The sequence below is a fragment of the Oncorhynchus keta genome, chromosome 18 (assembly GCF_023373465.1).
Source record: "Oncorhynchus keta strain PuntledgeMale-10-30-2019 chromosome 18, Oket_V2, whole genome shotgun sequence".
NCBI lineage: Eukaryota > Metazoa > Chordata > Actinopteri > Salmoniformes > Salmonidae > Oncorhynchus > Oncorhynchus keta.
The window spans coordinates 1,655,484-1,680,222 of NC_068438.1; the positions used below are offsets into that span (position 1 = coordinate 1,655,484).

Consider the following 24,739-nt stretch of genomic DNA (forward strand, 5'->3'; position numbering starts at 1 on the left):
GAGATTCATACTAATTATTTATTAATGGGCTAAAAACATACACAGACAAATTCTATTTAAAAATGGTCATTTTTTAAAAAATCAACCATAAAATCTGTACACCAGTATCATAGTAGTGAGTCTACTAGACATGCTGCACTGGACTGACAGGCTTATGCAACTACCACGGCTCAATGACTACAGAAATGTTTCACGTTTTCTGGGAGCTATTAATATGCGAACCACGGACATTCAGCAAGCAGCAACAGACCTACAGTGCAACATTTCACAGTATCATCTAGGACATATGTCTGATCATTTGCCCCAAAAATTATATTGGTTTAGTTCAGCTGGACAACATGTTAACACCAAATCACACAGACAGCATTGACATTACAGCACTTGACTTAATGAAGCATTGTTAATAACAGCACATGGCTCCTTAGAACGTGACCCATTATACACAAGTGGTCCACAGAAAGGGATACCAACACGTCACAGAACGTTGCTGCAAGGTTGGTTCCTCTTGTATTTTGCGGAACATATGAAGACAAATACAGGCAGAATTTGCATTTGAGAGACCCATTCCACCACTATATAACATAATGGTCAATAGTTAGTCTAAGAGGCAAATGGAAGGGGGGGGGGGGTATCCTATAAGTTCCTCTATGGCTAAAAACAGAAGAGCAAAATTTAGAGAGGGAAAACTTAAATGACTTGATTCCTTGGCAGACATTTTTCATAGTTATTGGTGGTCCATTGATAGCAGCATTGGAACGGAGGATAGAAGTCTTGGGAATAGGGTGCCATTTGGGACGCAGACCAGATATACCGTGGCCCTGGGTCTCTGGACACTGCTTATTGGGCGCTTTCCATTTGCGAAACACTACCTCTTAAAACAACACCTCAAGAATTTGAACAGTACCTTCAACATCTCTTAAAAAATAGTGTACTTTTTGTCTTTGAGGCGCAAGATGAATAAATCATGATAAAAAAATAAAATAAACTTGTTAAAACCAAGTCATATGTTCCAAACCTGGACCTTCTCGGCCACCACGCACCAGTTGGCGTGGTCGAAGCAGGAGTAAAGGACGTGGAGCTCTTGGACGTGGCTCTCGATCAGCTCCGCCAGCTCGCCCTCCCGGAACACGTGGTAATAGCGCAGACACGAGGCGGCCTCCGGCTCCCCTTCACTGTCCTGTTTGAGGTCTCCTGGTGGGCATGTTTCCCTCTCCCCTGGACCCTCTGTGTGCTCCCTCTGGTAGGAGGAGACCAGGTCAGGCAGGGCCACAGAGCCACACTCCTGGACCAAGGCAGTAGGGACACTGGTCTTCTCTGTGGAGTTGGAATGGTTGTCGTTGCCATGATCTCTCTGGCTCCTGGCTAAGTCTGTGACCGAGTCAAAGACATCTTCCTCCGAGTTGTTCCTGGAGAAGCCAGAAAAGAGGCTGGACAGCTGCTTGATGAGGCCCGCTCCCCTGCCTCTGCGGCCGACCGTTCCCCCCTCCGCCTCCCCAAGCCGGGAGGAGACGGTGCTGATGAGTTCCCTGGAGGTGGATCTGGAGATGGTCAGGCTGCCAAAGTCAAAGACAGAGTCCAGGGAGCGTGAGAAGATCCAGAGCCTGTGGCTCTGATGGGGACTGCAGGTCATTTCCTCTTTGTCCAGCATGGACGATGTGCTTTTCACCTTCCTGTTCTTGTCGCTGTAGAGGCATTCTTGGATAAGGTAAGAAAATAAATCTTACTTGGTTAGTCCAAACAAACACACACACACACACAAAAAAATATTTTAGGGGTTAAGAGCGTTGCTCAAGAGCACAACAGCAGGGGATTGCACCTGGGATCAACAACAAAAAAATAGCAGCCTTCCAGATATTAAACCGGCAACCTTTCGGCACCTAACCAGCTACCTACCGCTCATGCTCTGTACAGCGCCCCTCCTCCTGGGTGTGGGCCGCTCCCTGCCCAGGGTGGGGGATGGGGGGTTGGGGTTCCAGGGCACAAAGATGTCCTGCTTCTGAAACTTCCTCCGTGTCTGCTCCATGGCCCACACGTAGATCATGATGCGCCCGCCCACGCGCAGGGTCCTTGCCATTTCCTTTATTGCTCGAATACGACGCTCTTTGGTGGACAGATGATGGATGACTAGAGGGAGAAAAAAAACATTTTGAGGGTTGGGAAGTTGAGCAGTGCAACTAGGAAAGTGGTGGGCATTGGAGCTTCTTGTACTCTTGTGCTCTGAAGGCAGCGGCAGTAACTGTTCGACCTCCTGAGGCCACTGAGGGGCCAGTGTTTATGATTATTAATACTGTCCTAGGGCAAATGATCACCCAAATCCTGCCTACTCACGCGTTGGTAATTAGACACCGCTTTACCTTGCAATAAAACCATTCATTATTTCCCCAAACATACCCTTGTTATTCTTGGTAACCCGGCTGCCGAGGCAACAAGGGCGCTGTGCCAGGAAGTGTATCTCATGTCAACTATGAAACTGGCCTCGTTTTCAACATTCGATTCATGTCACAACCACTGTGATTTGAAGTGAAGCACTGAACATGAACAGCTACATGATACCCAACTGCCTCTGCTTGGGTATGTTAAATGGGAAATTTGGGATTCAAAAAACAACAAAACGGAACCAGACACTTTTTTGGGTAAACAGCTTTGGGATGGGGCTGGAAAAATGGAACCACTCAAATTCATAGACAGAGCTATGGTTGCAAGGACTGACCATCCATGAGATCAAAATGGTTTTTAACCATGTTTTGAAGCTGTACAGTATTTGTTTACAAATTACAATTGCAACATTTACAAACAATGGAGTAAAACCAGCTTATATTTTGGATGATGAGGTAAGACAGTTCAACTAAGCTCATGAGGCATGCATACATTATATTTAAGTAGTAAGGCCCGTGGGGGTGTGGTATATAGCCAATATACCATGGCTAAGGGCTGTTCTTGGGCACAACGCAACGCCGTGGTATAGACCTGATATATTGGCCATATATCACAAACCCGAGGTGCCTTATTGCTATTATAAATGTAATTTACCAAAAAAATGTAGTTACCAATGTAACTAGAGCAGTTAAAATAAATGTTTTGTCGTACTCGTGGTATACAGTCTGATATACCCCGGCTGTCAGCCAATCAGCATTCAGGGCTCAAACCACCCAGTTTATAATCAATGGCCATATATCATGAATTTAGAAGTCCAAAAATGTATGTACCAATCCCACATTGCCCCTTTAAATCGAAGAGAGATGGATAAATGAATGTGATGCATGTGAGCCTCATGCCAAAGACGATTTTCAAATGTAAATTGGATATACAAAGCTTTTATTGAATTCAATGAAGTGCCCAGTTAGCCTAACACTGGGTCCCAATTCACTCCCTACCACAGTTCTTGATTTGGGCCGGAGCTTTCCAGAGCACCGTACTGGCACCTCTAATTTTGGGGGAATTGCATTTTCACTCCTCTATAAAACAAAGTAGCATATTGCAGGCCCAGATTCACATACGGAGGTAAACAAAAAAGAGAAGCTGATCAAAGCACAAAGGCAGGATCTGCACTGAATAGCAATGGAGAGCAGGCATTCAGTTCCTGATTCCGTTTTCTTCAAGTTTATTTGCCGCTAGTCTGTGAATCGGCATGACAGTAGGCTGTTAAAGATTGCATTGGTACTGAAAAGGACACATAACTTCCAACATCTGATTCAGTATAAGCAGGCCCAGGCCCTGGTGAGGAGAACTAAGAGGTCATGTTGGCATTGGTTCTGTGACACCATTGGAAGGGCGACACCTGTGAGAGAAGTGTGGGGGATGATTAAGACGAAGGGCGTGGGATAATCCAGTATTCATGAGTGGGGCCAGAAACGTGTGGGATAATCCAGTATTGATGAGTGGGGCCAGAAACGTGTGGGATAATCCAGTATTGATGAGTGGGGCCAGAAACGTGTGGGATAATCCAGTATTGATGAGTGGGGCCAGAAACGTGTGGGATAATCCAGTATTGATGAGTGGGGCCAGAAACGTGTGGGATAATCCAGTATTGATGAGTGGGGCCAGAAACGTGTGGGATAATCCAGTATTGATGAGTGGGGCCAGAAACGTGTGGGATAATCCAGTATTGATGAGTGGGGCCAGAAGGGAGTGGGATAATCCAGTATTGATGAGTGGGGCCAGAAGGGAGTGGGATAATCCAGTATTGATGAGTGGGGCCAGAAGGGAGTGGGATAATCCAGTATTGATGAGTGGGGCCAAAAGGGAGTGGGATAATCTAGTATTGATGAGTGGGGCCAGAAGGGAGTGGGATAATCTAGTATTGATGAGTGGGGCCAGAAGGGAGTGGGATAATCCAGTATTGATGAGTGGGGCCAGAAGGGAGTGGGATAATCCAGTATTGATGAGTGGGGCCAGAAAGGAGTGGGATAATCCAGTATTGATGAGTGGGGCCAGAAAGGAGTGGGATAATCCAGTATTGATGAGTGGGGTCAGAAGGGAGTGGGATAATCCAGTATTGATGAGTGGGGCCAGAAGGGAGTGGGATAATCCAATATTGATGAGTGGGATAATCCAGTATTGATGAGTGGGGCCAGAAGGGAGTGGGATAATCTCGTATTGATGAGTGGGGCCAGAAGGGAGTGGGATAATCCAGTATTGACGAGCGGGATGTGCCAGTAACAGATGAAGAGAGATGATGTCCAAAGCATTTGTCCAAGTGAAAACCTGGTTAATTTGTCAGATGGAAGGGCAGAGAGAGAATGAGAGAGAAGCATCCAGGAGTGCTAGATAGGAGTGAAGATGTAAATTATGCGTTGAATGCACAAAAGGGAAATAGGTAAGACTGGGTTACCTTCATCTGGGAAATTTGAAGTGTGCCATGTTATGTTGGCCCATCTTATTGTTGAGGCACTGGATAAGGTATTGGTGTTGTACAAGAGTGTGGGAGGAAGGTAAACTACAGTAGTGGTACCAATCCGAAAGCCAGGGAAGGATGAGGCCAACAAGCTATCGGCCAATAGCGTTAACATCACATGTATTTAAGATGATGGAAGGTATGATTACAGGAGAGGCTAACTTACTTCCTGGAGTGCAAGGGGCTAGTATCGCCACATCAGAGTGGGTTCAGGAATGTTAGGGGAACTATGGACCCAGTGCTCTGCTTAGAAGCAGAGGTCAGGAAGGCTCAAGTGAACAAGGAGACTGTTGTATCTGTCTTTTTTGATGTGGTCAAAGGTGTATGATATGATGTAGAAGGAGGGGTTGTTTATCGAGCTCAATATTCCGGGGTTAGAAGGAAGAACGTACACCTGGATAAAGGGTTTCCTGTTTGGAAGGTCTATCCATGTGAGGTTGGGGAAGCCTCTCAGGCAGCTACCTGGTGGATAATGGTACACAGCAGGCGAGCGTGATTAGTTCTCTGTTGTTCTCAAACATGATCAATAATGTTTACCATACATAGTCAAGAAGGTACAGGAAGCAATTGAGGAGGTAGAGCGGTGAGCATTAATGACTTCTTAGGGCTAGGCCCCTTTTTTTCTCCATTTCTGCCTGAATAATGTGTCCAAAGTAAACTGGCCACCATGGCCTTTTTTTGCCTTTACCTCCCTTATCTCACCTCATTTGCTCACATCGTATATAGACTTGTTTATACTGTATTATTGACTGTATGTTTGTTTTACTCCATGTGTAACTCTGTGTCGTTGTATGTGTCCAACTGCTTTGCTTTATCTTGGCCAGGTCGCAATTGTAAATGAGAACTTGTTCTCAACTTGCCTACCTGGTTAAATAAAGGTGAAATTAAAAATTAAAAAATGAAGTCATGATGTCAATGTCAAAACACAAGTAGCACTCCCAAAGGAGTGCTACTGTTGCTCAGGCCCTGAAGCCAGGCTATGCATATAATTGGTACCATTGGAAAGAAAACACTTTAAAGTTAGAAGAAATTGTAAAATAATGTAGGAGAATATAACACAATAAATCTGGTGGGGGAAATCCAAAGAAAAACCAACCGTAATTTTCTTTTTTTGAGAGACCATCCTCTTAGAAATGCATGAGAAAGCTAATATTGTAAAATAGCTCCCTGGATGTAATTCCTATGGCTTCCACAGGGTGTCAGTCTATGTTCAAGGTTTCAGGCTTGTAAACAGTTTTAGTATGAGAACACAGACTTGGAAATCTGTGTTATTGCACACCCTGACGAAGTTGCGCACCTGCTAAAATTGGTTTCCTATTGAACATAATTCTTTCAGAAATAAATATTATAGTTTGATTACATTTTAGGGTGTCTGAGGAGTAAATAGAAACTCATTTTGACTTGTTGAAACAAAGTTTAGGGGTAGATTTTCAGACTCCTTTCTCTGCAAATTGATTGGATTACTCAAATTGATAGCGCCAACTAAACGGACATTTTGGGATATAAAAAATGTCACTACATATTATAGCTGGGACCCTTTGATGACAAATCAGAGGATTTTTTTTTTTAAGTAATACAATATTTAATCTTTATATGTGAATGTATGAAACCTGTGCCGGTGGAAAAATATTTAGATGTGGGGCGCCGTCCTCAAACAATCGTATGGCATGTTTTCGTTGTAATAGCTGCTGTAAATCGGACAGTGCAGTTAGATTAAAAATAATTTAAGATTTCAGCTGATATAAGACACTTACATGTACCTAAAATGTTTAAAATCCATCATATTTATTAGAATTTATTTTAATTACGCGCCCTCCCTGCTAGCGGGACACCGATCCTTAACATGTGGGGATTCAGGTCCTCTGTAGATAAAACTCAGACCGTGTTCCTCATCGAGGACCATGTATGTTGCATTGATCTGATCTGTAATAGACGATAGCAGTGAATGGTTCGATAGCCCGGACCTCATTTGAATGGCTAGATGTCATACAGGGGCAAGGACTCAAAATATGTAGTGGGGCATTTCAGACCTCCCTAGTGTCTGGACTACAGGTGGAGATAGGGGATGCCATTGCAGATTAGGAGACACCAGCTGGCAATTAACTATTGGGTCAACCTACAGGTACACGGGGTGTCTCATCCTGAGAAAGGGATTTTACAGGCATGCTGGGAACATGAGCGAAGAGACTGGGACGGAGATTTGTCTTCCAACAAGACAATGATCCAAAACATAAAGCAAAATCTACAATGGAATGGTTAAAAAATAAACATATCCAGGTGTTAGAATGGCCAAGTCAAAGTCCAGACCTGAATCCAATCGAGAATCTGTGGAAAGAACTGAAAACTGCTGTTCACAAATGCTCTCCATCCAACCTCACTGAGCTCGAGCAGTTTTGCAAGGAGGAATGGGAAAAAATGTCAGTCTCTCGATGTGCAAAACTGATAGAGACATACCCCAAGCGACTTAAAGCTGTAATCGCAGCAAAAGGTGGCGCTACAAAGTATTAACTTAAGGGGGCTGAATAATTTTCAGTGTCAATAATGCTTACTTTTTCATGTAGGCTATAATAAGTCATGAACAATATGTACAAACCCTTAACAATGAATAAACAGAGGTCTCTATAGCACAATGTAATTTGTGAACTTCGATGAACAGAGTCTAATGGACCGACCTGCAAGAAGACAGCTCCTGCACTTCTTTCATCCCAAGTCAAGCACTGCTTAAACCTATCCAGACACTTCCCATATGCAAACATTGTAGGGTTAGGCCCGAGGGGGAGTGAGGAGGACAGTGAAAAGAAAGTAATGGTAGCAGGAGTGTGAGACAGAATGCAAGCCAATTGGTCTGACCCCCAATTGAACCGGGGTCAGACACACTAACCGCTAGACAACACAGGCCAGTACCCTCCCATGTTGAATGAAGCATAGGCCTACCTGCGATAGAGAGGACACCGTCAAAGCAGCTATCCCTGTAGGGCAGCCTGAGGCTGTCACACAGCTGCACCTCGTGGCCCTGGCTCCAGGCAGAGTCCACCAGGGGGCGACAAACGTCACAGCCCAGCTTGAACACACTGCCGTTGATGTGCAGGTACTTGCCATTGCCACAGCCTGTGACGGGGATGAGGGCAGACAATCAACAACAAACACCAGGTCCCAGTCCTGATTCTCCACCCTTCTCCCAAAGTGTGCACTTGCTCACTCACAATCATAGATTTCAAAGAATTGGATTGGTGTAAGCACTGGCTGGAGGGAGTTTCCACCATAGTTTAATCCATGACCGGGAGTATGCATGTGCACCCTTTCGGAGAAGGGCAGAGAATCAGGATGCAGCCTAGATGTCAACCCCAGGAGAAAGACATGCATGAGGCCAGTATGAAATGGCACCCTATTTGCTTGCCTATATGGTGCACTCCTTTGGGAGTGCTACTTGTGTTTTGACATTGACATCATGACTTCATTTTTACATTTTTAATTTCACCTTTATTTAACCAGGTAGGCAAGTTGAGAACAAGTTCTCATTTACAATTGCGACCTGGCCAAGATAAAGCAAAGCAGTTGGACACATACAACGACAGAGTTACACATGGAGTAAAACAAACATACAGTCAATAATACAGTATAAACAAGTCTATATACGATGTGAGCAAATGAGGTGAGATAAGGGAGGTAAAGGCAAAAAAAGGCCATGGTGGCAAGGTAAATACAATATAGCAAGTAAAACACTGGAATGGTAGATTTGCAGTGGAAGAATGTGCAAAGTAGAAATAAAAATAATGGGGTGCAAAGGAGCAAAATAAATGAATAAATAAAAATAAATACATTAGGGAAAGAGGTAGTTGTTTGGGCTAAATAGGTGGGCTATGTACAGGCAGTAATCTGTGAGCTGCTCTGACTGTTGATGCTTAAAGCTAGTGAGGGAGATAAGCGTTTCCAGTTTCAGAGATTTTTGTAGTTCGTTCCAGTCATTGGCAGCAGAGAACTGGAAGGAGAGGCGGCCAAAGAAAGAATTGGTTTTGGGGGTGACCAGAGAGATATACCTGCTGGAGCGCGTGCTACAGGTGGGTGATGCTATGGTGACCAGCGAGCTGAGATAAGGGGGGACTTTACCTAGCAGGGTCTTGTAGATGACATGGAGCCAGTGGGTTTGGCGACGAGTATGAAGCGAGGGCCAGCCAACGAGAGGGTACAGGTCGCAATGGTGGGTAGTATATGGGGCTTTGGTGACAAAACGGATTGCACTGTGATAGACTGCATCCAATTTGTTGAGTAGGGTATTGGAGGCTATTTTGTAAATGACATCGCCGAAGTCGAGGATTGGTAGGATGGTCAGTTTTACAAAGGTATGTTTAGCAGCATGAGTGAAGGATGCTTTGTTGCGAAATAGGAAGCCAATTCTAGATTTAACTTTGGATTGGAGATGTTTGATATGGGTCTGGAAGGAGTTTACAGTCTAACCAGACACCTAAGTATTTGTAGTTGTCCATGTATTCTAAGTCAGAGCCATCCAGAATAGTGATGTTGGACAGGCGGGCAGGTGCAGGCAGCGATCGGTTGAATAGCATGCATTTAGTTTTACTTCTATTTAAGAGCAATTGGAGGCCACGGAAGGAGAGTTGTATGGTATTGAAGCTTGCCTGGAGGGTTGTTAACACAGTGTCCAAAGAAGGGCCAGAAGTATACAGAATGGTGTCGTCTGCGTAGAGGTGGATCAGAGACTCACCAGCAGCAAGAGCGACATCATTGATGTATACAGAGAAGAGAGTCGGTCCAAGAATTGAACCCTGTGGCACCCCCATAGAGACTGCCAGAGGTCCGGAAAGCAGACCCTCCGATTTGACACACTGAACTCCAACAGAGAAGTAGTTGGTGAAACAGGCGAGGCAATAATTTCAGAAACCAAGGCTGAGTCTGCCGATGAGGATGTGGTGATTGACAGTCGAAAGCCTTGGCCATATCAATGATTAGTAATGTTTCTTATCGATGGTGGTTAAGATATCGTTTAGGACCTTGAGCGTGGCTAAAGTGCACCCATGACCAGCTCTGAAACCAGATTGCATAGCAGAGAAGGTATGGTGAGATTCGAAATGGTCGGTAATCTGTTTGTTGACTTGGCTTTCGAAGACCTTAGAAAGGCAGGGTAGGATAGATACAGGTCTGTAGCAGTTTGGGTCAAGAGTGTTCCCCCCTTTGAAGAGGGGGATGACCGCAGCTGCTTTCCAATCTTTGGGAATCTCAGACGACACGAAAGAGAGGTTGAACAGGCTAGTAATAGGGGTGGCAACAATTTCGGCAGATCATTTTAGAAAGAAAGGGTCCAGATTGTCTAGCCCGGCTGATTTGTAGGGGTCCAGATTTTGCAGCTCTTTCTGAACATCAGCTGACTGGATTTGGGAGAAGGAGAAATGGGGAAGGCTTGGGCGAGTTGCTGTGGGGGTGCAGTGCTGTTGACCGGGTAGGAGTAGCCAGGTGGAAAGCATGGCCAGCCGTAGAAAAATGCTTATTGAAATTCTCAATTATAGTGGATTTATCATATTTATCAGACTTGAAGCAAGGCATCTCAGAATGACTGGTACTTTTGAGTGTGAAAATCAACCCCCTAGCGGGAAATTAAGAATATCACACACACCATCTTAGACAGTAGCTGAAAGCAAGAGTCAACCAAAGACTAATTTGCTTGTCAACAATGAAACATTGCATCATGAAATCAATCAACAGCAGGTAGAAAACCTTAGTATGTTGTTATTGGACTTTTTGTTCGTTTCAATTAAACTCAGGCCACCAGAGATAGTCAGTGGTAGGACAGACCGAGGCCAGTATTAAGACAGAGACACATACCCACTTAATGCATGTCCATCAGCAGTAGAACAGACACAGTAGCGTACATACCCACGTCAGCGATGATACTGCCAGGCTCATGGTCCAGTAGGAACTGGCGCACCTTGGGCCAGGCCTTGTAGCGGCTGTCGTTAAAATAAGGAGCAATCTTCTCGTAGACGCTGTGCACATGCTCCCTCTCCAGCCGAGTGGCAGCCTCCTCCATCACGGTCATCCAGGCTCGCTCATAAAACCAGCCCACCTCAGCCGCACAGCTACAGGGCAGACAATAACAACAGGTTGGATTTCCAAGGGAGAGGTAGCATTCCAAATGATACCCCTATTCCCCAGTGTACTACATAGGAAATAAGATGCCATTTGGGACATAATTTGAGTGTACTTATGGGATAAGTTCAGGACAAGTAGTCCCTTGTCCAGTGGTATAAAGTACTTTAAAGTAATACTTAAGTCATTTTTGGGGTGGTATCTGTACATAACCTTACCATTTATATTTTTGACAACTTTTACTTCCTGAAGAAAATAAATGTACTTTTTACTCCATACATTTTCCCTGACACCCAAAAGTACTCATTACATTGAGTGCTTAGCAGGATAGGAAAATGGTCCAATTCACACACTTATCAAGAGAACATCCCTGGTCTTCCCTACTGCCTCTGATCTGGCAGACTTACTTAACACAAATGCTTTGTTTGTAAATTATCCCAGAGTGTTGGCGAGTGTCCCTGGCTATCAGTAAATAAAAATGTAAAAATAAAATTGCGATGTCTGGTTTGCTAAATATAAGGAATTTTAAATGATTTATACTTTTACTTTTGATACTTAAGTATATTTTAGCAATTACATTTACTTTAGATACTTAAGTATATATATAATATCAGATACTTATAGACTTATACTGAAGTAGTATTTTACTAGGTGACTTTCACTGTTACATGAGTAATTTTCTATTAAGGTATCTTTACTTATAGAAAAGTATGACAATTGGGTACTTTTTCTACCAATGCCTTTGTCCCAATTCCACCCACCCAAAAATAAATTCCGTTCATACAAAATACAACCCTGGCCTTTTTATTCAGGACAGGTAGTCCCTTGTTCCATTTTAAAACATTTTCTGGCGTTTTGTTCCTACAGAACACGACCCTGGCCTTTTAAATGTCCCTACATGATTAACAAAAGTATTCTTAAATCAATCAATATAATGATTGGTGTGAGAAATACAATGACAGTATGGATGTCAAACCCAGCAACATCATAGCATATTTAGCATGATTGCTAGAGGTCAAGAAAGGTTCAAGGACAGGCAAAATAGAGGATCCTTATGTCATTAGGGACAGATCCAAATTCACAGAATGATTACCTGGAGGAAAGTCATGCTTTTTCTATTTCAGGCAAAGGGAGGGTTTAATATATATATATATATATATATATATATATATATATATATATTTCATCTGGTCCAGGGGAGGGTCATGTAATATGAAATGTATCACATTGCTATATTTCTAAGTGTTTTAGAATTAGTTGCTTATTAGGATATATAAACTGTATAAAAAGATCATTCGTAAAAATCCAAATAACTTCACAGATCTTCATCGTGAAGGGTTTAAACACTGTTACCCATGCTTGTTCAATGAACCATAAACAATTAATGAACATGCACCTGTGGAACGGTAGTTAAGACACTAACAGCTTACAGACGGTAGGCAATTAAGGTCACAGTTATGGAAACTTACGACACTAAAAAGAGGCCTTTCTACTGACTGAAAAACACCAAAAGAAAGATGCCCAGGGTCCCAGCTCATCTGCATGAACATGCCTTAAGCATGATGACTGCAGATGTGGCCAGGGCAATACATTTCAATGTCCGTACTGTGAGAAGCCTAAGACTAGAAGTCGACCGATTAATTAAGGCCGATATCAAGTTTTCATAACAAAAATCGGTAATCGGCATTTTTGGACGCCAATTATGGCCGATTACATTGCACTCCACGAGGAGACTGCGTGGCAGGCTGACCACCTGTTACGCGAGTGCAGCAAGGAGCCAAGGTAAGTTGCGAGCAAGCATTAAACTTATCTTATAAAAAACAATCCATCTTAACATAATCACTGGGTGACAACATATGGTTGATGATATTACTAGTTTAACTAGCTTGTCCTGCTTTGCAAATAATCAATGCGGTGCCTGTTAATTTATCATCGAATCACAGCCTACTTTGCCAAACGAGCGCGTTCGCAAAAAAAAAGCACTGCCGTTACACTAATGTACCGAACCATAAACATCAATATCTTTCTTAAAATCAATACACAAGTTTACTTTTAAACCTGCATATTTAGTTAAAAGTAATTCATTTTAGCAGGCAATATTACCTAGGAAAATGTCACTTCTCTTGCGTTCTGTGAAAGTAGAGTCAGGGTATATGCAGCTGTTTGGGCTGCCTGGCTCGCTGCGAAATGTGCGAAGACCATTTCTTCCTAACAAAGACCGTAATTAATGAGCCAGAATATTACATAAGTATGACATAACATTGAAGGTTGTGCAATGTAACAGCAATAATTAGACTTATGGATGCCACCCGTTCGATAAAATACAGAACGGTTCCGTATTTCCCTGAAAGAATAAACATTTTGTTTTCGAAATGATAGTATCCGGATTTTAACATATTAAATTACCTAAGGCACATATTTCTGTGTGTTTATTATATTATAATTAAGCCCATCATTTGATATTTGATAGAGCAGTCTGACTGAGCGGTGGTAGGCAGCAGCATGCTCGTAAGTGTTTATTCAAACAGCACTTTCCTGCGTTTGCAGCTCTTCGCAATGCTTGAAGCACAGCGCTGTTTATGACTAAGCCTATCAACTCCCTTCTCAAGAATTTCCCTGAATTTAGCACCGTCCATCATTCCTCCAATTCTGACCAGTTTCCCAGTCCCTGCAGATTAAAAACACCCCCACAGCATAATGCTGCCACCACCATGCTTCACTGTGGGGATGGTGTTCTCGGGGTAATGGGTGTTAGGTTTGCGCCAGCGTTTTCCTTGATGGCCAAAAAGCTACATTTTAGTATCGTCTGACCAGAGAGTACCTTCTTCCATATGTTTGGGTTGTCTCCCACTTGCCTTTTAGTGTACACCAAACGTGTTTTCTTGTTTTTTCTTCAAGCAATGGATTTTTTCTGGCCACTCTTCCGTAAAGCCCAGCTCTGTGGAGTGTACGGCTTAAAGTGGTCAAATGGGAGATGCTCCACCGCGGATATTTTTGCAACACTGAAGTTTTGCAACACTGAAGAAGCTATCTTTGGTCTCTTTGTTGCCTTCCTTGCCTGGTCTGTGAGTTTTGGTGGGCGGCCCTCTATTGCCTGGTTTGTTGTGGTGCCATATTCTTTCCATTTTTTACTGATGGATTTAATGGTGCTCCATGAGATGTTAAAATGTTCAGTTATTTTTTTATAACCCAACCCTGATCTGTACTTCTCTATAACCTTTTCCTGGACCTGTTTGGAGAGCCCCTTGGTCTTCGTGGTGCCCCTTGCTTAGTGGTGTTGCAGACTCTGGCCTTTCATAACATACACATATATACACACACACACACACACTGAGATCATGTGACAAATCATGTGAAACCTAAATAAAGTCCACCTGTGTGCAAACTAATTATGTAACATCTAAAAGGTAATTGGTTGCACCAGATCTTATTTAGGGGCTTCATAGCAAAGGGGGTGAATACATATGCACAAACCTCTTTTCAGTTTTTTATTTTGTCAATTTTTTTAAATTTCACTTCACCAATTTGGAATATTTTGTGTATGTCCATTACATGAAGTCCAAATAAAAATGTATTTAAATTACAGGTTGTAATGCAACAAAATAGGAAAAACACAGAGGATGAATATTTTTGCAAGGCACTGTATTCCACCTCAGTTTCACTTCCATTCACTAAAACTCTACTAACAACTCAATCAATGGATATTATGTAAGCACTTGTGAGATGCAAGGCTCCCCTGCCCAGTGCTCAACCTCTGAATGACAAGAGAGACTAAAATTAGTTCACAGGTAACACAAAAAGATCAGCCCCAAAATGAATAACAAAGACTTCTGTGTTTGGGAGAAATTGTGCTCTTGTTTCTTTTCTCTCTGTTAGTCAAGATCATTTAAACAGTACTTTATGTTGCCCTCTCCTACTTGCTGCAATTACATTATAGGCAACAGGATTTTTTAAATACATAACCAGGTAAAGGTTTGGACACACCTAATCATTCCAGGGTTTTTCATTCTTTTTACTATGTTCTACATTGTAGAATAATAGTAAAGACATCCAAACTATGCAATCATGTAGTGACCAAAAAAAAGTGTTAAACAAATCAAAATCTCTTTGATATTCTTCAAAGTAGCCACCCTTTGGCTTGATGACAGCTTTGCTCCATCTATCTCTCTGATTTGAACAGACACAGGCCACTGACCTTTATATCTCAGCAGTTGCTAAAGGCTTTCTGCTGTGCAATGCGAGTCGGTTAGGCTAATGAAGATACTGCTAGGTAGTGTTACTTCCCCGCAGAGTACCATTGTAGAGATTAAAGAGGAACAGCCAGAGCGGGGCTTGAGCCAGCAATCCTGCAGTTATAGGGAACATGCCCCATCTACCACCTGTGCTATAAGGGCCGCTTTCTAGGACACAGATTAAGCCGAGTCCTGGACTAAACTTTGTAATCATTGTTTTTTGTTTTCAAGTGAAATGTCTAACTGTTTGAGCAGGGTTTCCCAAACTCAGTCCTGGGTCGGTTTAACAAACCATGCAACTCTATGCACAAGGACTACTTTGAACATTTGACAAAAACACATTTACTTGAACAATGCAGATGCAAAGTTTGGAAACAGAATGACGGTTTGTGCCACGTGTCTTTATTCTGTTACCAAACTTTGCATCTGAGCAGAAAGATCAGAGTCTCTGTTACCGTGGAATTTCCCCATACAGTACTTACAGACTGATTATTATTTAACTTTGATTAAGCTGATAATGCTACGAGGGCCTCAGGAGCCACAATAGAGCTAAATATGTGAGATCAGGATTGATTACATTGATGTACCCGTACTCTATGAAAATATGCTTCATTCTATTCCTAATGTCTAACCCCCATCAGCAGTTTGTAAAATGAAATGCAGTAAAAAATATATAGAATATTTTAAAAAGTGGTTTAACAATGTATTAAGCCAAATATATTTACATTTACATTTAAGTCATTTAGCAGACGCTCTTATCCAGAGCGACTTACAAATTGGTGCATTCACCTTATGACATCCAGTGGAACAGCCACTTTACAATAGTGCATCTAAATCTTTTAAGGGGGGGGGGGGGATTACTTTATCCTATCCTAGGTATTCTTTAAAGAGGTGGTATATATTCTAGACAATACACGCATGCTTCTGAAATGTGGTTCACGAGCTGAAAAGTGATATGATTTACCATACATTGGTAGACGCATAAGTAATTGTTGTCCTCTTTTAGACAAATAAAAGGGGAAACTTCCCTTTCAACAACTCATACAGTGGTTCCTAGCCCATTACATTACACAGGAAGGCATCTTCTGTACGGGGGATTAAAGGAAGGCATCTTCAGTACGGGGGACATCAACACACATCGCGTGAGGTAAGGTTTTGGAAGCACAAGGACCTTATTTTTCATATCAGTGAGATATCATTATCGAAAAAGGTTAAATTGATACACACCTTTATACGGTTAGTGTTCCCACATGGCCATATCTCCATTTTACAGCACGTGTTTACGGAAGACAGAGGGACCACCTGTGCTAATTAGCTACAGTATCTAGTAGGCTCTGAACACCTGTGTGTAATGGAAGGCCGCCAGAAATGTATTATCACTGAAAAATACAGTCTGCTGCAACTGTGACGAAGCAGTTTAAAACAGTTTACAGTGCGCAAATCTCACCATCTTCCTCATCAATCTACACATAATACCCCATAATGACTAAGTGAAAACACGTTTAGAAATGTTTGCTGATGTATTAAAAAGAAAAACAGAAATGTCACATTTACACAAGTATTCAGACCCTTTACTCTGTACTTTGTTGAAGCACCTTTAGCAGCTACTACAAACAAGTATTTTGGGGTAAGACGCTACAAGCTTGGCACACCTGTATTTGGGGCGTTTCTCACATTCTTCTCTGCAGATCCTCTCAAGCTCTGTCAGGTTGGATGGGAGCGTCGCAACACGGCTATTTTCAGGTCTCTCCAGAGATGTTCAATCAGGTTCAAGTCCCGAATCCACGCCTGCGTAGTCTTGGCTGTGTGCTTAGAGTCGTTGTCCTGTTGGAATGTAAACCTTTGCCCCAGTCTGAGGTCCTGAATGATCTGGAGCAGGTTTTTATCAAGGATCTCTGTACGTTGCTCCGTTCATCTTTCCCTAGATCCTGACTAGTCTCCCAGTCCCTGAAAAACATTCCCACAGCATGATGCTGCCACCACCATGCAGTATTTTTATTAACCTATGTAATTGTAAAAACATGGACCTTGAAGCAGTGGTAAGGGCACGAAATCAGCAGAAGGAAAGACAGGTCAATGTACTCAGTGTCGAGTTATTGACAGGTCTTGGCGATCCAATGGTGAAAGACCCATATCATACAAAATATACAAGTAGATTTACCAAATATACACAGGCAATAGCCCAAAGAAATAGCCTCTGTATCAGGCTTAACTTGTCCTCCCTGACCAAGGCCCTACTCCCACGATTCCTCAGTTTGGCCGAGGGGGCCAGAACAAGGAAGAGTCTTGGTGGTTCCAAACTTCTTCCATTTAAGAATGATGTTGGCAACTGTGTTCTTGGGGACCTTCAATTTTCAGGATGCTGGGGAAACTCCATTAAATCCAATCAATTTAATTTACCACAGATGGACTCCAATCAAGTTGTAGAAACAGCTTAAGGATGATCAATGGAAACAGGATGTACCAGAGCAAAATTTGTCTGAATATTTACGCAAATATTTTTTATTTTTAATATACATTTCTAAAAACCTATTTTCACTTTGTCATTATGAGGTATTATGTGTAGATTGATGAGGAATATGTTTTATTCATTACATTTTGGAATAAGGCGGTAACGTAACAAAATGAGAAAAAAGTCAAAGGGGTCTGAATACTTTCCGAATGCACCGTATGATTTGCACTCTTTCAGAGTTCTAAAAGCAAGCACAGCAGAAAATGGCTACTCTTTAGTTGACAAGGTAACTGCTGTTTAACTTTACATACAAAAAACGAAACTAGTGTTTATTCCCAGTGCTGAGGTAGTATTGTAACTGGCATGTAAGGTTAGCGAATGTTTAATCCCCTCTCGACTGAGGTGAATTAGCTGCACTAGCTAGTAGCTACCACAGTCAGGTAGAGGCTAGAGCTTATTGCTAACAGCTTTTGTCGGTATGGAAATGTATGTAGCATTTGTTTTGAGAGGTTTTATTAGTCAGTATGGCAATGTAACGTTATTGAGCTGTCCGTTTCCCTTGCTAATTCCCTACTTTTCACACTGACACAGTAATACACAGCTCTAACATTACAGGCTTCACTGTCACGGTGCTCAGTAGAGGTCTGTGCCAGCATCCGCAGCTTTTCATACCTCACCAGCTTTCTGTCCGACTCCCACAAGGACTGGTCCCAAACACAACTGCAGTCCCGCAATGTTATTTTAGGCGTATGTGACACAGCTCACTTGCCAGCCATAGTCGCAGCAATTTTGAGCCCTATAGGCAATATCAAATGAGCAAAAATACCTTAAAATAGTTTAAATTACCAGGAGATTCTCACATGGCCCCGATATTAGGCTATCTGTATCACTGGGCTAGATCAGCCAATATGTTAAATTGAAGATAGCAGAGTTGGAGAGACTTGCACTTTCTCTTGAGCTATTTTCTAGGAGTGGGAAGATTTTCAGACAAAAATGTGGGTGATTAGTATTTAGAACTTTCTAGGCAATATAGGAAGTACATTTCCTTGGAAAGAGAACAGCGCTGTGCTTCTCTGCTCATGCATAGGCTATATCCTACTCTATTTAATTGAGAACACACCTGATCTCGCAGGTAGCTACTGAACTGTAAGCAACATGAATAAGACACTTGCTACGTTTTGCTTAGTCCAATAGAATATCGCCCACCTATTAGGACAATTTGCAGGCTGAGGCAAATAAAAGGGTAATCAATACTTAAATGAATAGGCTCACCGGTGCTCACCATAGTAACCTAACTTGTGTGTGCTTTGTGCCTTTTCAATGATGATTCCATGTTTTGATTGCAGGTCGACTCACGTTGGTTGAGCGCCCTCCACTTCTTTCCATTATAATTATTCTTTTTTTTTTTACAGACACTGTAAACTGAAGTATAATCTTATTTGATATTTAACTGCCACATGATTCTCTGCCTATGTAGGCAGCCTACTCTATTTTAATGAGACCACACATACTAGGAACACTTGAACGCTCACGGCCAACTGTGAGAGATGGGCTATTGAAGAAGTTGAAGCAGCAGTGTGTGAATAATGCAAAAAGGATGTGAGTCTAACGCATACCAAGCAGACAGAGGACCGTTTACAAAGCATCTGTGGGACAACAAAACCATTTGAATCCCAAAGTCATCTGTCTGACTGTACGCAGACTGTGCTGCAATGATCTCTGTCAAACCCGCAGGTCCTTCAGGCGTCCCACAGGAATGGAACCCTGCTCATCATGTCTTAGCAGGACGAGATGGTGACAGGGGTCCCAGCAGGGTCAGACAGCCAGGGAAGACCAGTCTGTGAGGTGAAATTTTGCAGATAAAATACTTAATTCTCTCAGCAGCAAACACTGGACAAGCCAGATGCTATTTTAATGCAGTCTGACAAACCTCCAACGTTGATATACAAACTATCATGAGTTGATATAGGCTTTTCCCGATGACACAAAACATTTTATTTAACTAGGCAAGTCAGTTAAGAACAAATTCTTATTTACAATGACGGCCGACCAAAACGCATCCTGCGGGGACGGGGCTGGGATTATAAATAAAAACTAAAATATAGAACAACACACACATCACGACAAGGGAGACACCACAACACTACATAAAGAGAGACCTAAGACAACACAGCATGGCAGCAACACAACATGGCGGCAGCACAAAACATGGTACGAACATTATTGGGCACAGACAACAGCACAAAGGGAAAGGTAGATAGAACATTACATCACGCAAAGCAGCCACAACTGTCAGTAAGTGTCCATGATTGCGTCTTTGAACGAAGAGATGGAGATAAAACTGTCCAGTTTGAGTCTGTTGCAGCTTGTTCCAGTTGCTAGCTGCAGCGAACTGAAACATGTAAAACGAAAGTGTGAAGACCTGGTAGAAGCTATTGATGATGATGAAAAGATACATATATGTTTGAATGTCCAGTCATGTTCATATCATCTCATACATAAATTACTAGTTTAAGGCCATCTATAGAAAGTACTATATGCCAGTGAAACTGAATAACATGCACTCAACCATGTAATTCCTCTGCTAGAGGTGTATAACACAAAAGGGGACACATTTGCATATGTTATGGTCTTGTGAAGGCTGGCAGAATTCTGGCAAACAGTATGTTCTTTTATCTCTGCATGTCTACAGATTCACACTTCTTACTGGTTTTGTTTGTTTGGAAATGTTGATACTGGAGACCTATCTGAAGAAACTGTTTAACCAAGCATTTATAGCAGACAAGAAACATGTCCATTAATTGGAAGGTTGGTTATCCTCCCACAGTGTCAAGTTATGCATCAATAGCTTTGATTTATTACCAGATTAAGGGAGCAACTTGCATAAGGTCTGGATGCCTAATATAGAATACATTATGACTGAAGGAGTCTGTATTGAAAACATTCATACTTCTGGGGAGATAACAATTTAGGCAAACCCTAGCTGATGGGCTGCTCAGTCCTTGCCATGTTGGTCTGCCGTCCTGTGGGTTATCACTCTGGCTTTGGCCTAACACACCCAAAACTAAAAATACATGTTTTCATTAAGATACTAAACCTGAGTAGGTTGTGTGGTTTGGGGTTACATACACCTTAGCCAAATACATTTAAACTCAGTTTTTCCACAATTCCTGACATTTAATCCTCGTAAAAAGTCCCTGTCTTAGGTCAGTTAGGATCACCACTTTATTTTAAGAATGTGAAATGTCAGAATAATAGTAGAGAATAAATTACTTCAGCTTTTATTTATTTCATCACATTCCCAGTAGATCAGAAGTTTACATGCACTCAATCAGTATTTGGTAGCATTGCCTTTAAAATAGTTAACTTGGGTCAAATGTTTTGGGTAGCCTTCCACAAGCTTCCCACAATAAGTTGGATGAATTATGGCCCATTCCCCTGACAGAGCTGGTGTAACTGATTCAAGTTTGTAGGCCTCCTTCCTCGCACATGCTTTTTCAGTTCTGCCCACAAATTGAGGGATTGAGGTCAGGGCTTTGCGATGGCCACTTTAATACCTTGACTTTGTTGTCCTCAAGCCATTTTGTCACAACTTTGGAAGTATGCTTGGGTTCATTGTCCATTTGGAAGACCCATTTGCGATCAAGCTTTTAACTTCCAGACTGAGGTCTTGAGATGTTGCTTCAATATATCCACAATTTTCCTACCACATGATGCCATCTATTTTGTGAAGTGCACCAGTCCCTCCTGCAGCAAAGCACCCCCACAACATAATGCTGCCACCCCCATGCTTCACGGTTGGAATGGTGTTCTTCGGCTTACAAGCCTCCCCTTTCCCCCCCCAAACATAACAATGTTCATGATGGCCAAACAGTTCTATTTTTGTTTCATCAGACCAGAGGACATTTCTCCAAAAAGTACAATCTTTGTCCCCATGTGCAGTTGCAAACCGTACTCTGGCTTTTTTTTTAATGGAGGTTTTGGAGCAGTGGCTTCTTCCTTGCTGAGCGGCCTTTCAGGTTATGTCGATATAGGACTCGTTTTACTGTGGATATAGATACTTTTGTACCGGTTTCCTCCAGCATCTTCACAAGGGCTTTTGCTGTTGTTCTGGGATTGATTTGCACTTTTCACACCAAAATACATTAATCTCTAGGAGACAGAATGAGGGGTCTGACAGCTGCGTGGTCCCATGGTGTTTATACCTGCGTACTATTGTTTGTACAGATGAACGTGGTACCTTCAGGCATTTGGAAAATGCTCCCAAGGATGAACCAGACTTGTGGAGGTCTACAATTTTTTTTTGAGGTATTGGCTGATTTCTTTTGATTTTCCCATGATGTCAAGCAATGAGGCACTGAATTTGAAGGTAGGCCTTGAAATACATCCTCAGGTACACCTCCAACTGACTCAAATGATGTCAATTAGCCTATCAGAAGCTCCTAAGCCACAGTCAACTTAGTACATGTAAAATTCTGACCCACTGGAATTGTGATACAGTGAATTATAAGTGAAATAATCTGTCTGTAAACAATTATTGGAAAAATTACTTAGATGTCCTAACAGACTTGCCAAACCTACAGTTTGTTTTCAAGAAATTTGTGAAGTGGTTGAGAAATTAGTTTTAATGACTCCAACTTAAGTCTAAGTAAACTTCTGACTTCAATTGTATGTTTTTTGTTTCCAAAACATTCCCTCTGGAACAAAAAAAAATTAAGGTGGGAACTGGGAAGTTACTTGTTTTGGGAGAGAGTGGAGTTATTTACTGGACTGGTGGGGGTCGGGCGTGCAGGTGGCTCGGGCTGGCAGGTCAGTCTGACTGAAATTTGATATAGAGGATGTCTTAATAAAGTCAATCAAAAGTCGACTTAGTTTTTCAAGTTGTTCATTTGTTAGTCTATCGGTTAAAGGTGCAACAATATTTATTATTGAATTACCTTTGATCTTGTTCAGTCTGATTAATCACATTAAACATACTTAATAATGATCTCTTACCTAGCTTGATGACAGTGGGCATGTTTGCTTACTTTTTGTTCTAAATAGAGACAGCATATTGGATTGTGTAAAAATGCAAGAAAATTGCTTTAGATGTCCCCCCAAAAATCTGGGGGAGGACCACCGCCAGATTCTGTCCCCCCACACTTCTAAAACCAAAGTGGTGCCCCTGGTGTACAGTAAGTGAATATTTTTGAATGATTCCGATGTGATATTAAAGGGCTTTATGTTTCTAGAATCATATCGCAATTGAGAAATGAATTTATTTTCAGGTGGAGTACTTGGCTATTTTGGCTGCCAGAGCCAGTCTACCGCTGAAAATAACATACTAGGTTCTTGGACCTTAAAATTAAGAATACATCTTGGGTTTAGTGGGCTAACCTTTTTCGGTTACTGTACCACTGTCGGGCAAATTAATTTTGGTCTGCCTGGAGTACCCCTGAAGTGTCCCTCATGTGCATTTTACCAGTAGGCCTAAGGTCTCATGAGACTTCTCAATTATCAACTGTGGCTAGACCAAGTACCCCTGGTTGAGAACTAGGCTGGGAACAACTGCATTTGTACATATACTCTAGCTAGCCTAAAGAGACCGCTCTACGTTAAAACTAGAACCACAAATTCATCCGAGAACGTATCTTCGCGTAGCATACTCACTTAAATTTGTATCGCGTACAATCGGCAACAATGTAACATAATTACCGTAAATACTTCTGCCGGCCAATTTATCGTGTCGGCTACATGTCAGCAACGTAGGAAATATGTTCAAATCGGTTGTCAGCGTTGATAAAGGCTGAGTGAAATTGGCGTTCTGATTCAGTCCTATTTTGACTAGATGGGATACAGTTTATGTCAGAATTGACTTTCCGTGGCAGGTTAGGATAATTCACGCTGCAGGTAAAGCGAATTGATGTAGCAGGTCAGGAGAATTAGATTAAGGTTATGAAAATGGTTAAGGTTAGCTAGAATGAAAAATAATTCAACTTTATTAGAAGTCAATTTGACACAAACAGTCTCCCATCTAGCCATTATGTCTGCGGTCAAGGCACACTGGCGGCGTCTAATCCACGACTGCCATTGGTTAGCTGTCTCACATGACCAACACACACACACACACACACACACACACACACACACACACACTGTGACGATAGAAAGTCTACGCCCCATGAATTTTTACATTTTGTTGCGTTACAAAGTGGGATTGAAATATGTTGACATGACAAGTAATTGTAATTAAAAGTGAAAATAAAATTATACACATTTTTACAAATTAATATCTAATCTGAGAACATGGCAACCATGTTCTGTGTTCGTTTGGTGGAACATTGATGGGATATTCTCCTAACCCACAGAAAACTGGATTCATGAATATTCTTGCAACATTCTCATTAAACATGTCTAACAATATCTTAAATTCTGAAAACACTACTTCAAGGTCTCAGAGCAAGTGACGTCACCGATTGAAACGCTATTTAGCGCGCACCACCGCAAACTAGCTAGCTATTTCACATCCGTTACACATGGTTCATGCTCTCTCTCCATCAAATGCACACTTATCTGCATGTACAATCATCACAAAACTACAGGAACAATAAACAAATCACTGCTAATATGCAGGAAGGTGCTTTTCCGTGAACCAGTTGGGCTGGGATTACCATTTACTAGCACGAGATTAGAACATATACCTGGCAGGTTAAGGACACTCCATCAAGAAGTCCCATAATTTGTGCCATACACATCCACTCCTGCGTTGTCTTGGCTGTGTGGTTAGGGTCGCTGTCCTTCACCCCAGTCTGAGGTCCTGAGCAGGTTATCAAGGATCTCTGTCCTTTGCTCTGTTCATCTTTCCCTCAACCCTGACTAGTCTCTCAGTCCCTAACATTGAAAAACATCCCCACAGCATGATGCTGCCACCCCCATGCTTCATCATAGGGATGGTGCCAGGTTTCCTCCAGACATGACACTTGGCATTCAGACCAGAGTTTAATCTTGGTTTCATCAGACCAGACTTGTTTCTCATGGTCTGAGAGTCATTTAGGTGCCTTTTGGCAAACTCCAAGCGAGCTG

The 24,739-nt window shown here is 42.1% G+C and overlaps 1 protein-coding gene across 2 annotated transcripts; it reads right to left on the bottom strand.

Moving 5' to 3' along the window:
* On the bottom strand, window positions 1-23,572 carry trmt9b (tRNA methyltransferase 9B). 2 transcript variants are annotated; one of them, XM_035791432.2, is made up of 5 exons: window positions 23,372-23,548; window positions 10,781-10,983; window positions 7,829-8,002; window positions 1,894-2,124; window positions 1-1,695 (listed from the first exon to the last, which is right to left on the bottom strand). In XM_035791432.2, the coding sequence occupies exons 2-5, from the start codon at window positions 10,941-10,943 to the stop codon at window positions 1,001-1,003; spliced, it is 1,263 nt and encodes a 420-aa protein (XP_035647325.1). In that variant the 5' UTR covers window positions 10,944-10,983; window positions 23,372-23,548; the 3' UTR covers window positions 1-1,000. The 2 variants fall into 2 exon arrangements, with proteins under 2 accessions (XP_035647325.1, XP_035647326.1); XM_035791433.2 differs by lacking the exon at window positions 7,829-8,002 and having other exon boundaries at window positions 23,372-23,572.
* Window positions 23,573-24,739: the final 1,167 nt, after the last annotated feature.